Source organism: Crassostrea angulata, unplaced genomic scaffold (genome assembly GCF_025612915.1).
Source record: "Crassostrea angulata isolate pt1a10 unplaced genomic scaffold, ASM2561291v2 HiC_scaffold_106, whole genome shotgun sequence".
Lineage (NCBI taxonomy): Eukaryota > Metazoa > Mollusca > Bivalvia > Ostreida > Ostreidae > Magallana > Magallana angulata.
In genome coordinates this window covers 245,327-258,039 of record NW_026441661.1, presented here as the reverse complement: position 1 = coordinate 258,039, position 12,713 = coordinate 245,327, and the positions used below count along the sequence as shown (strand labels likewise).

The window sequence follows — 12,713 nt, the reverse complement described above, 5'->3', positions numbered from 1 at the left end:
TAAACTCACGCGGGGTTTTTATACTGAGAGTGTTCGATCAGCAATTCACTCGTAACACGTGTTTATCAAAATTTTATGTAAACTATCAGTGTGAGGAATATATGACTTAGAAATTTTACAATTGTACAACATATTAACCTAAGTATGTGTAAATACAGTTCTTTAGATTCGAGAACCTCAATAAATTAGTGCATATCATTGGTAGATGTTTGAACAGCTATGGACGTCAATAAATTGGTACATATCACTGACAGGTGCTTCCGTGTAAACAGTTTGGATGTGCACAGATGTAGATATATTGTTCTGATGACATCATAAACTGTATTTGACAATTTATCCCTGTTGGTAATATATTCATATACCATGAATTCTGCTTAATGTGTATATAATCTTCACTCGTCAATGTATGATTACAACATTTTGGTTAAAAAGGCATGACTTTATCATTTGTTAATTTTTATTTTACATGTAGGTTTGGATATTTATCACTTTAATATTGCAAAAGAGATTTAAAAAAAAACAAGAAAAAAATGTACTAAACACCAATGATAATCAGCTAAATTATCCAGTTTATCAAAATGTCACACATTCTATCATTAAGTATTTTCCAGGTAGCAAAACATTTGAAGTCTGATGAAAACAACTGTAAAAAGCCAGGCACCTACAAACACTGTAACTCAGTATGATGTATATGTCGAGGGCGCGATGATGGCAAGTATATTAATTTTAATGATTCAGTGCGGTGAGTGTAATTAGCGTTTTCAATGTATTCGTGTTTATATTCATCATGCAGGGTAAATCAGGGTTAGCTGATCTCTATCTGGGTCCGAGTGTGATAGATCTCATTGGGGGGTTGGGGGGGGGGGGGGGTTCCCGAGGGTTATCTACGTTTGCTGAAAGAGGGGGGGGGGGGGTTTCAAGGCATGTTGGGTACTTTTAGTCCCCTATAGAAATGCACACCTGTTCTGTTTGGTTCATTCATAGAGGCAGGCACCTGTCTATCTTCCATATAACAAATCAACCAAGATTGATTGTATTGATTCCATTTTTTTTTATTTATTTTTTTTTTGTGTTCATAAATTCCAGATTTTAATGGATTATAATAAATAATACCTGGTATATAGTGATATAAAAAATGTGAATTCTTATAAAATATATTTATGAAAATAAAAAGTCTTTCATAATTTTTTAAATATAGTTCAACAGAGAAATTACAAAACAAGTAGAATTAGTAAATGGTATGGATTATAAATGCAACGATAGCGATTAGTACGGAAGAAATGAACATGACAAGCTTTCGCGACATATATTTTTTTTGCAATGTCGCCACCTTCATATCTCGCATGAATCACAAAACAAGATATTTTATTGTTTAAATGATCCAGAGTCTTTGCAATCAAAACAAATACATCTATAGTACACACATGCAGTCTCAAGATAGGCCATGTAAAGTACTGTAACAGTTGCATTTAAGAGAATTTATTACGATAACAAGAGGCCCATGGGCCACATCGCTCACCTGAGGAACAATAGGTATGATAAAATCAGCTCAATGGAGTCATAATACAAACTATCTGGACAATGTACAACAATACATGTAGATCCTGTATAAATAAAATCCATTTTCCCCTGGATATTCTTATGTTTAAAATCATTAGTCTCTTTTCTAACAGGATGATTTTATAGTCATATCATATGTTGGGTATTGCAGTTCTCAAAAAGATCCCTAACAATAGTTTATATATGGGATGTAAACGTACATCAAACTCTGAACCTTCTCGTGAGGCCAAAGAATTGTCCTGGGGCCAAAGTCTTAACAATTATAAAGAATCATCTGGCTGATTAGTTTCTGAGAAGATTTTTAAAGATTTACCCTATATATTCCTTTGTTAAACTTGACCCCCCCCCCCCCCATTGTGGCCCCACCCTACCCCTGGGGATCATTATTTTCACAACTTTGAATCTACACTACCTGAGGATGCTTTCACACAAGTTTTAGCTTTCCTGGCTGATTAGTTTCTGAGAAGAAGATTTTTAAAGATTTACTCTGTTTATTCCTATGTAAAACATCGATCTCCCATTGTGGCCCAAACCTACCTCCAGGGGTCATGATTTTCACAAATTTGAATCTACACTACCTGAGGATGCTTCCACACAAGTTTCAGCTTTCCTGGCTGGTTTCTGAGAAGAAGATTTTTAAAGATTTACTCTATATAATCTTATGTTAAATTTCGACCCCCATTGTGGCCCCAACCTACCCCCAGGGGTTATTATTTTCACAACTTTGAATCTACCTGAGGATGCTTCCACACAAGTTCCAGCTTTGCCGGCGGATTAGTTTCTGAGAAGAAGATTTTTAAGGATTTACTGTATATATTCCTATGTTAAAATTCGATCCCCCATTGTGGCCCCACCCTACCCCCGGGGGTCATGATTTTCACAACTTTGAATTTACACTACCTGAGGATGCATCCACACAAGTGTCAGATTTCCTGGCTGATTAGTTTCTGAGAAGAAGATTTTTAAAGATTTACTGTATATATTCCTATGTTAAACTTCGATACCCCATTGTGGCCCCACCCTACCCCCGGGGGTCATGATTTTCACAACTTTGAATTTACACTACCTGAGGATGCATCCACACAAGTCTCAGCTTTCCTGGCCGATTAGTTTCTGAGAAGAAGATTTTTAAAGATTTACTTTTTATATTCTTATATTCATGTTAAACTTCGACCCCCCCCCCCCCATTGTGGCCCCGCCCTCAGGTGAGCTAAAAAGGTTAAGTTTACTATTCAATAAGTTGGTTTCTGGAAGAACAGACTTTGAACATTTTCGTAATAAATATTGACAATTTTTTTACTTTTTTAATCTTTAGCTTTTAAGATCTGTGTAACATAGAATTGTGATCAAATCTCTGTATCTTGCTTATAATTCGAAGCTTAACACTCAAATATGGTTAGTAAATAGAAATTGTAAACAATTAAACACAAGAAACATGCACTACATGTATAACAAATAAAGAACAATTTATTTTTTCGAAATGAATCATATATATATATATATATATATATATATATATATATATATATATATATATATATATATATATATATATATATATATATATATACCTACATATTTCCGTCAGCGATATCAAACTCTATTTAACAGTTTAAACTGAATAAACTCGAGAAAATGCCGAGCATCTCAACAAAACCTATTGCATTGATCTACCATTAAGCAAAAGATAATGCCGAATTTCCGATAGAATGAATTGTATTTCAGTACCCCTACATCAGATTTTGCTTAATTTGCGCAGGTAAACAGTTAACTGTTTGATTTACCGAAGTCTCTGTTTGATTTGATACGTAAAAATCACGAAATACAGACGGTATTTCCCAGGTTACAAAGCATAAATACTGAAAACGAAACGAAAATCAGAACAAGCTAACAGTAACACCAACGTCATGTGTGAAAACTGTCAACGCATTGAAATATTTAGCCTCAATTTACTTCACAAAATCGGCACCAATATATTTTGCATGTTTCAAAAATTTCCCTTCATACGCGAACGGTTGCATAGCAAGCATAGGCGTCGGAACCGGGGGGGCTAGGTGGGGGGGGGGGGGGCTTAGCCCCCCCACTTTTTTTGCAAAGTTATACCTAATCATTAGAAACATAGCATGATAGAGGGTTCAGCCCCCCCCCCCCCACTTTTTCTCGCCGGAAAGATTATTGTTCCTAAATTTACCTTGAAAGATTGAGAAGTTGGATTCAGAAGCATACTAGCCCCAGCCCCCAGCCCCCCCCCCCCCCCCCCCCCCGGATTAGGATTTCCATGATTTTAGAAATTACTTTTTTCTCAATATTTCTGAGGATTAGTCTAGCCCCCCCACTTTCAATTTGCTTCCGACGCCAGTGGGCCAAGCAAAGTCATCATAGTCAGATCGACCCTTTTTCGTATAATGTCATGGCTGCTTTAAACAAAGAACCTCGTTTTAGAAGTATGGAATACGAGTCTTGGTAAAATGGGTATGCAAACCCGGGCCGTGGCAAAATAAAAGCCGGGGCAGATCGGCAATCGTCAATTCCAAATACGCATTATTTTGCAGCACTATTTACAGCGAATACAAATATACTGGTCCATCAAATATCCTGACATTTTAATGAGATTGGCAGATTAATACCTGCCAATCTTTTGCTTTGCTCAGGCCAAGTCTTGCCTATACCCATTTTACCGTATGCCGAGCCCGAAGCTATTAAACTGATTGAAACACGCCTTTCCTTTATTGCTATTTTCGTAATAACTCAGATTTGAAACAGAATCAGCACTTAATTTTTGCAATTTATATTTTCCTTCCCATAAGGATAATTTATGCTAAACTACGTTGAATTCAATTCGGTAGTTCTTGAGAAGAAGATTTTTAAAAATGCACCCCCCTTTTTCTACAGTTTCAAGGTTTTCTCCGCTTTGAATACAGATCGGACTTTTATTTCTGCAATTTATATTCGCCCTCCCATAAGGATGCTTTGTGCCAAATTTGGTTGAAATTGGATAAGCGGTTTTAGAGAAGAAGTTCAAAATGTAAAAAGTTTACAGACGGACAGACGGACAGACGGACGGACGGACAGACGGACAAAATGTGATCAGAATAGCTCACTTGAGCTTTCAGCTCAGGTGAGCTAAAAAGCATTCAATCATTCCAACTTTGAGGAATATCAGTACCTAGCGATGTAGCGTGTACCTGTACCGATGTAACCTGACAAGTTCTCAAATCACGTGCAAGGTGTGAAACTTAATGAGAATCACTTCACCATGAAATAGTTTATCAAATCAGCAGAAAATTACTCGATTATGACATTATGCATGATTGGTAAGAAAATTAATAAAAAAATGTGCAAAAATTTGGATAAAAAAATTGTTTTGAAAATTTTAATTTATAAAATGTGAACAAAAGCCCCCTTGCAGATTCGAACTCACTATCTGTGAACAAGAGCCCGATACTTTAACCAATGAGCTATGACGATATTCAACCAAATCGACTGAGTGTCTTAAACGTACATGTTTTCATTGTATATATTGTATATTTATGCTTATTTACTATTTATCTACTACTATTAATCTATTCATTTTTACAATGTACTTCTGACTTTTGAACTGTATATAATGATTGACCTCATGTAACATTCCATGGTGTGAGCGAAATAAACTGAATTGAATTGTGTACATGTGATGTACCTAATTAATTGACAGACATTATCTTTTAACGCTATTAATTTTACTGAAGATACATGTATATACAGGTCTGGGCTCTACAGAGGGTCTTTAAAAAGGGGTTCTAATGGACTTTTTCTAATGTCTACTTTGCGATTGTTTTTTTTTTTTTTTTTCCTTTTTTTGCAATGGAGGCTTTACTGCAAAACTTTGCAAAAATAGCATCCTTCAGAAAAATTCAGGTTTACGGTATTTTAAATAACAAAATTGCAATTCTAGTCTGGCTTTCTTTTGTTCCCCTACTTCTTTATTACTCAGTATATTGTGCTCAATCTGTAATCAAAATACTACTAAATGTAGCTAACACATCATACATTAAATGTACTCTATTTAATGAATGCGATATTTCATCATTCTAAATGTTAACATGCAGCAAAAATTCATTTGATCATATCATACAGACATTCGATGCAAAATGTTGATATACAACATTTCATACAATTCGTTAAATACCACACTTTTTAATCATTCATCCCCCTCCTGTCAGGGTATTAAATCAGACTTATGAGGTCGGGTTCGCGAAACAGACTCTGTTTAGTCGGGTTGGTTATACAGACTCTGTGGGGTAGCATGCAGAGTCGACTTCCTTAGTGACCACTTTCTCTCCCAGCAGAGGGGCATCAATAAAACTGACAGTACCACATGACTCATGCTGCTCGAAAATTAGGATCTAAAAAATATAATAGATTATTTAAAGAAAAGTTATATTTTTTTTCATCTTGATTTTGTACATGCAGTCATTGTTTTTCATTTGTTATCAACTACAACTCTGCTACTGTTATTTACAACGTAAATATGAACATTTTAAGGTGGCTCACAACACATTGATATATTTTCTCAAATTAGCAGACATTACTTGATAATGATAGATATCATAATGGATAAGAAATATTTAAGTCAAATAGACAAAAATATGTGCAATTTTGGATGAAAAATTACTTTTACGAAAATTTAATTCCGTAAAGATGAACAAAAGCTCCAAAGACGGATTCGAACTCATGATCTGTGGTTCAGCAGCCCAATACTTTAACAGCTTAGCTACGACGATATACAACCGAATTGAAAGTCTTTAGATATAAACAATTTAACAAAACATTTAAATCGCCATCTTTTGACGTAATGTCTTAAAAAGTATAAGTCTGGGTGTAGTGAAGTACCTTAACAAAGAAAATGAAAATTAACTAACTTATTCGTACGTACCTCATTTTGACCCTGTTTCAGCAGCGGGGCTGGAATATACAGGGTCCTTGTGGGCCCGACTTTCCAGTATCTCCCCAAGTTAAAGTTGTTCACTATTACAATGCCTTTATTCCAACCCTGAAATACATAATTCACACGGTCATTGAATGCACAGATCCAGGACATTTTTCCGGGGGGGGGGGGGTTCCGAAGGATAATTGTGTTTGCCAGGAGGGGTCCCCGAGGCATATTTGCGATAATTTTACTTTAATCTAATAAATTTTCATTTTACAGGTGAGGGGGGTTCCGCCCCCGCCCCCCTCTAAAACTGCGCATGCGTAACAATATATTTAAGAGGGCAGAATGGTTATTGTCATTCTTAATTTCCTTTGTAGAAAAGCTCTGTGTAGAGATAAAACAGTTACTTAAAATTTCAGAACTAAGATATAAGGATTTTTTATTTACTGTTAACTGTTAGTATATAACTAAAACATATCGTATGTGAAAATCTGCGAAAGACCTGATGATCAATTTGTTGTGTACCCAGCCTCCGGCATGGAAATTTTCGAGTTTGAAAGTGAAGATAAAAAGAAGACTTAAAATCGAATACAAAATACAAATAAATTCAAAATCATCACAAAAATCTCCGTTAGGTACAGTGTATTGTTGTTATACATGTTTATTTTCGTTTTTGTTTTTTGTCAGTTTGGTTGTTTTATGTCGTTTTAACCTATATGTATTTAATTTGCTACTTTTGTTTTGTAAATCGAAAATATTTTCTTTAATGTTTATATTATGTGTATTTTGGAGAGGGGCAATTCAATATTTACCTTCATATCAAGAAAAGTATCACATGGAGACGAATCTATATGTAACGTTGTCTTGGCAACTAGAGGTCCCCTCACACCCTCCACAGGTGACTTCCAATTGGAACAACGATGAAGGCTTAGATAGGGAATAAATATCAAGGAAACATTATATAACTACCGTACTGAATTTATCGTCTGCTTTTGATTTTAAGATATGAACGATGATTGATTATCATTAGTATTTAATATTGCATCCATTTCCGGTTCAGCGCCATCTACACATACTGTCACTGACAAGATTTCTTTTGGATCGGTGTTTCTTACCTCAATTATTTAAATCTACTAGATAATAAAACAGGTTTTTAAAGTGTTCATACTTCATTTAACACTTTATATACATTAATCATTTCCTTGAGTGAATAAAAGCAATACAAACTAAACTTACTTAAAAATGAAAATTTCAACTTACCTGTCAAGGAATTTGGATTTGAAATCTAACGGAAAAATTCGCCACTGCTTGATTTCCTTTTCATCCAATTTTACAGATCCACAAATACCTTTGATACATAATAACGTTACATAACCAGTATATAACCCTTTATATTTTGAAATCCATCAAATACACAGAGGTCATGAGCCGTAATGTAAAATTTGAGATACTGACGGAAGATTTAACAGTGGAATTATCAATATATTATATTTTAAGCATATATGTTTCGGTAAAGGCGTTTTACCTTTCCTCTCTTCGTTGAATCTATTAGAGCCAAACTCAATATAATTCACTCGCCCGTGGTTTTCCACCAAGATCTCTAAACTGCTCCCATCCTAAAAAAGCAGACAATTTTCATATTCATCCTATTTTATTCAGTCTAAGCCACAACTGTAAATTTAAGCTTACGTAAGATTAACTTAGACTAAAGACCAATTGCAAAATGATAGTATAATAAGATGTTATTCGAAAGAGATCTAGAGCTGATTTGCTAGAATCCACAGTTAGCCCTAGCTTATCCAAAATCTTACCTTCAATATTAATGCTATGTCATCAAACATTCGAGTCTCATAATCTAATATCATACATAAACTACTTAATTGTAATACTAATTTCTGAAGCGTACATACTGAGATCTGTCCCAAGTTGATCTTTTTATCTGTATTCAGCCAGTCGAGTACGGCTTTCTCTTCGCCATTGACAAAAACCTTCAAACGGAAAAAAGATATCTTGTAATCATAAAACCAAACTAAAGCAAACCAATGTTTTTGGATGGGCATTACTAAATCATTTTATTATGTTAATGACTATACACATTTAAGATATAAAAAAAATCAAAAAGCAAAACTAATAAACACAAAAATTTTAATGTGCTGATGATAATGTCATAATGATGATAACGATATGGGTGGCAAGGGTGGATGTTTTAACATTATTTCAATATAGGTTGCTAATATTTTCAGAAATTTTTGATATTCTCAAGATTCGGGTTTGTTAATAAATCATTTATTCTGGCACCAAGACGGGTCCATCTACGGGCTATGATACCCAGGTGACCATCACGGCCTGTGAGCCTCTTCTTCTTACCTGTGCTCTGTCTTTGGGTATGTCTGTAAACGATAGTTCCGTTCCAGCCTGGATCTCTGCCTGGTATAAGACATAACCGAAACATTGGCCATAGCCCTGGTGGTAGTCAAGGTTCTCCATTAACCCCAGTTCTTTAGACGTTATTGGGGTCTGAATATCAAATGTTAATTTATGTCAATAAATACAAAACTTCACTCTAAATAATATGTTTATATATGTAAATATTTTGACATGTATGACTACAGTACATTCGTGTACATATATTTACATAAAGTGTATCTCCCTTTTTATTTGCATCTGAAACCTGCGACGTTCAATTTTCTATGAATAAACTTTGCTAATTCATGCGCCATGAGCACAAATATAAACGTCTTCACGTGTTTTGAGTATATCTATTTTTGTAAGATTAAATGAAACTTTCAATCTAGATCTGAAATCTAACGGAAAGATTCGCCATTGCTAGATTTCCTTTTCATCCAATTTTACAGATCCACAAAATAATACATTTGATAAATAATAACATTACATATGTTTATTTTTGGTTGTCCTCGGTCCTATGACACATCAAACAGTGCAGACAAATTATCATACAACGCTAACGCGCAGTATTCAATTTGTCTGCACCGCTTGGTGGGTCATAAAACCGACGACATCCAAAAATAAGCATTCAATGCTTAAGTAAGTCTTAACATTAAAAAAAAGTTCAAGTTACATTTAAGTTATATCTATGGTTCTTTTTAATTTGATGAAGTTCATAGCGACCTAAGCTCTGCTGTTAGAAATGACATAGTGCAATTTATCAACCGACATTAAGAAATCACATGTTTATTAGTGAAAATTATCATAAGTACATGTAGTCATTTTAGAAGATATCCCAATGTTCTTTTATTTCTTACCATTAGAGATAAAACTGTCCTGAAATCTAAATACTGTGATACTGCTATTTTACCTGCAAAAAAAAAACGTACAAGAAAACATTCGTAAAATAGCAACAAAGATAAAGTCCCTCTCATAATTTTTCTTATAGTTTTCAAAACAATAAACATACCATAAGCTTTCTTTGGTAAATTAGGAGGAATTTCTGGCAAAGACGTTATTCCTGGAAATAGATACATGGAATGCTGAAACTTAAAAAATCAAAAAGAAAAAAGGAAATTGACTTTATCAATGATGACACCAGGTCGTATTGATTTTAGTACATAATGTTGTAGAAATCTCCAAGACCTAACACCTTCATGTAAAGGTATTCATGCATTACCCTGGGGTTTCAGGCCTTTCTCCAAGATAATTTCTCTTGCTCTCATATACTTTGGAGTGATGTCTCCTGCTTCCGACAATGGCGCGTCATAATCTGAAACAAAAGCAACATGATAATACTGACCAAGAAAGAAAAATAGTGAACGGAAAAATTGTCCTATATTATCATACGTACCATAGCTGGTGACGTCAGGTTTATAGTGGGACCCCTCGAAGTAGTTTGCTCCCGCCATAAAGCCGAAGTTGGTCCCTCCGTGGAACATGTACATGTTGAAGGACCCCCCGGCGTCTAGCACCCCCGACAGACACGCCTCAAAAGCTGTCAACAAAATCGTCCATTTATACACCCATGAACATAACTATGACGTTCTAGACTCTCTTCAGAAATTCAATTTTAATTCGCTTTTATCATAATTGCTAACTGATTTGTACTGTAAAACATGTTTACAGCAAACGCGCTTACAATGTGTTAACGCTTACAATGAAGTCAATTTATTTTCCTCTACTGTACAAGCGTGTGGCAAACTTAATGGATAAAAATATAATGACTGTTGTTTAAAACGAAACGACATTGTTTGTTTCGGGCACTTCACTAAAAGTGTGTTTTACATGCATCATAAAAGGTTAACTTTGCAAAAGCCATTCCTTTAATGTAATACATGTAGATGATATCCGATTACCAGGGATATCTAGTCCTTTGTGGGGCTGTCCCCAGTGGTCAAACCAGCCGGGCCAAAACTCCATCACCATCAGAGGAAATTCGGGACTCCATTCCCGGATCATCCGGAACAGTTTGCTTCCGTCTTCCATGGAGGGGAAGTTAGCGGTGGGCAGGGCGTCTAAACAGGCGAACAACAACAGGGGAATGTGAAATTAGCAGTAATCGTTTTAATTCATTTGAATCGTGTAAACCGTTATTATATTACACATTTTAAATTTTCCAGAAGGAACAAGTAGCATCATCGTTTAAAAGTTTTATTAACAATATTTCATAAGTTTGTTTACTATACTAGTATGTGTTCATACATTTACAGAATGGAGCTCTCTTTAATCCAAATATATTCTCTGACGTCAAGAGGAGTTCCTTAATCCCATTGTTTAGTAGGATCTACAACAATAAAGAAAGAGTAGTAGTAACAGCAAATTATTAACATCAAACCAAACAGGCACGTAACATCGCGGGGGGGGGGGGGGCTGCTATTGACAGGGGGCTTTTTATTTTACCTTGTCAAGATTTTTTTGGAAGAGTCTGGCCCCCCTCCCACTTTCAAAAACGATTCTACGTGCCTGCAAAATACTATCCTTTCTCATTCTTAGTCTTGCTTGACCTTGATCTCAGCTTGAAAGGTCATGACCTCTTGACCTACCTCTCTAATGGTGTGTAGGTGATCAACCTCGGTGCTATAGGAACCAAACTCGTTCTCTACCTGCACGGCTATGATTGGTCCACCATTAGAACGCTATAGATAAAATATACATGTACTGTATCCCTGATGATAAACAATAACAGAGTCATTGTATCAACATTTGTGGCATTCTGGAACCAGACTCACTGGAAGCAGACTTACTTTATTGGGTTAAAAACAACGCTTTTCCACCTTTTAATTTTAAGTTTCACTAGTTTTATAAAGTAAGTAAACAACTACATTGTGCATAGTAAGACTTACTTAGTAGTAGTAGTTACATGGTTTGTAGTTGAACTAATATGGTTTATACATGGTCAGTAAATGCCATATGGAATTTACTGACTATGTATAAACCATTTTATGTCAACTACAAGCCATGTAACGATTGTATCTTACCGACTGTCTTTTTTTTAATGATAAAAAAATAAATAAAACAATGGAAATCAAGCTTTTATAATAATATTACAAGTTTTAATTTGAGTACAAAACATGACGACATAATGCTCTAAAATGACGCCATAATGCTCGAAAGGGGTATATTTTCTACTGACTATGTATGGAATATACATGGTCTCCACTGTTGTTAGCCAATGGTTTTCTTACAATTTAGCAGGAGGTAAGATATATGACGTACCTGTAGGTCGGTGATTCTGGGGATCAGGTCATTATAGAAGCGTTTGACGGCCTCTACGTACGGGGGATAGTTGCTCCGTACCTTTATGTCAGGGTCCTTTAGCAGCCAACTAAAAGACACAAGTGTACATACAACAAACACAAAATACAAGACAACAAACAACTAACCCTATAAAAGGATTTCGTGGAAATCTTCCATTTCAGTTTTTTTGTTATATATAAAAATTAGAAAAAAAAGTGCAGGAAAATTAACAAAGTATATCTGATCATATAACACGTTATAATTTTATACATAGTCTTACCATAAGAATTGCGCTTACCTTACTCATTCCCTTTATTCCCTGGTATAAACTTACCTGTAAGTATTCTTTTCTTTTCCAGGTTGAAATTTTACTTACCCATTTCTTAGGTAGAGACTATATACCCGGACATTCCATGTACCTGACCAATTCAGCTTTCCCAACAAAGAAAATGAAATTACAATTTTATATTAATTTAAATTGAAATCTAAAAAGAGCATTTTATTTATGTAAACACTGACTGCCACATCTCCGTACAAACATCTGGAATGTGATGGT

The 12,713-nt window shown here is 35.0% G+C and overlaps 1 protein-coding gene across 1 annotated transcript; it reads right to left on the bottom strand.

Annotated features, from left to right (window-relative positions):
* Positions 1 to 5,393: 5,393 nt before the first annotated feature.
* On the bottom strand, positions 5,394 to 12,567 carry LOC128169208 (beta-galactosidase-1-like protein 2). The gene is made up of 16 exons (XM_052835375.1): positions 12,560 to 12,567; positions 12,137 to 12,245; positions 11,464 to 11,556; positions 11,123 to 11,204; positions 10,777 to 10,935; positions 10,272 to 10,415; positions 10,098 to 10,190; positions 9,888 to 9,938; positions 9,736 to 9,788; positions 8,840 to 8,989; positions 8,383 to 8,460; positions 7,998 to 8,088; positions 7,733 to 7,820; positions 7,285 to 7,399; positions 6,476 to 6,592; positions 5,394 to 5,945 (listed from the first exon to the last, which is right to left on the bottom strand). Exons 1-16 carry the CDS (start codon positions 12,565 to 12,567, stop codon positions 5,823 to 5,825), a joined length of 1,554 nt encoding a protein of 517 aa, XP_052691335.1. The 3' UTR covers positions 5,394 to 5,822.
* Positions 12,568 to 12,713: the final 146 nt, after the last annotated feature.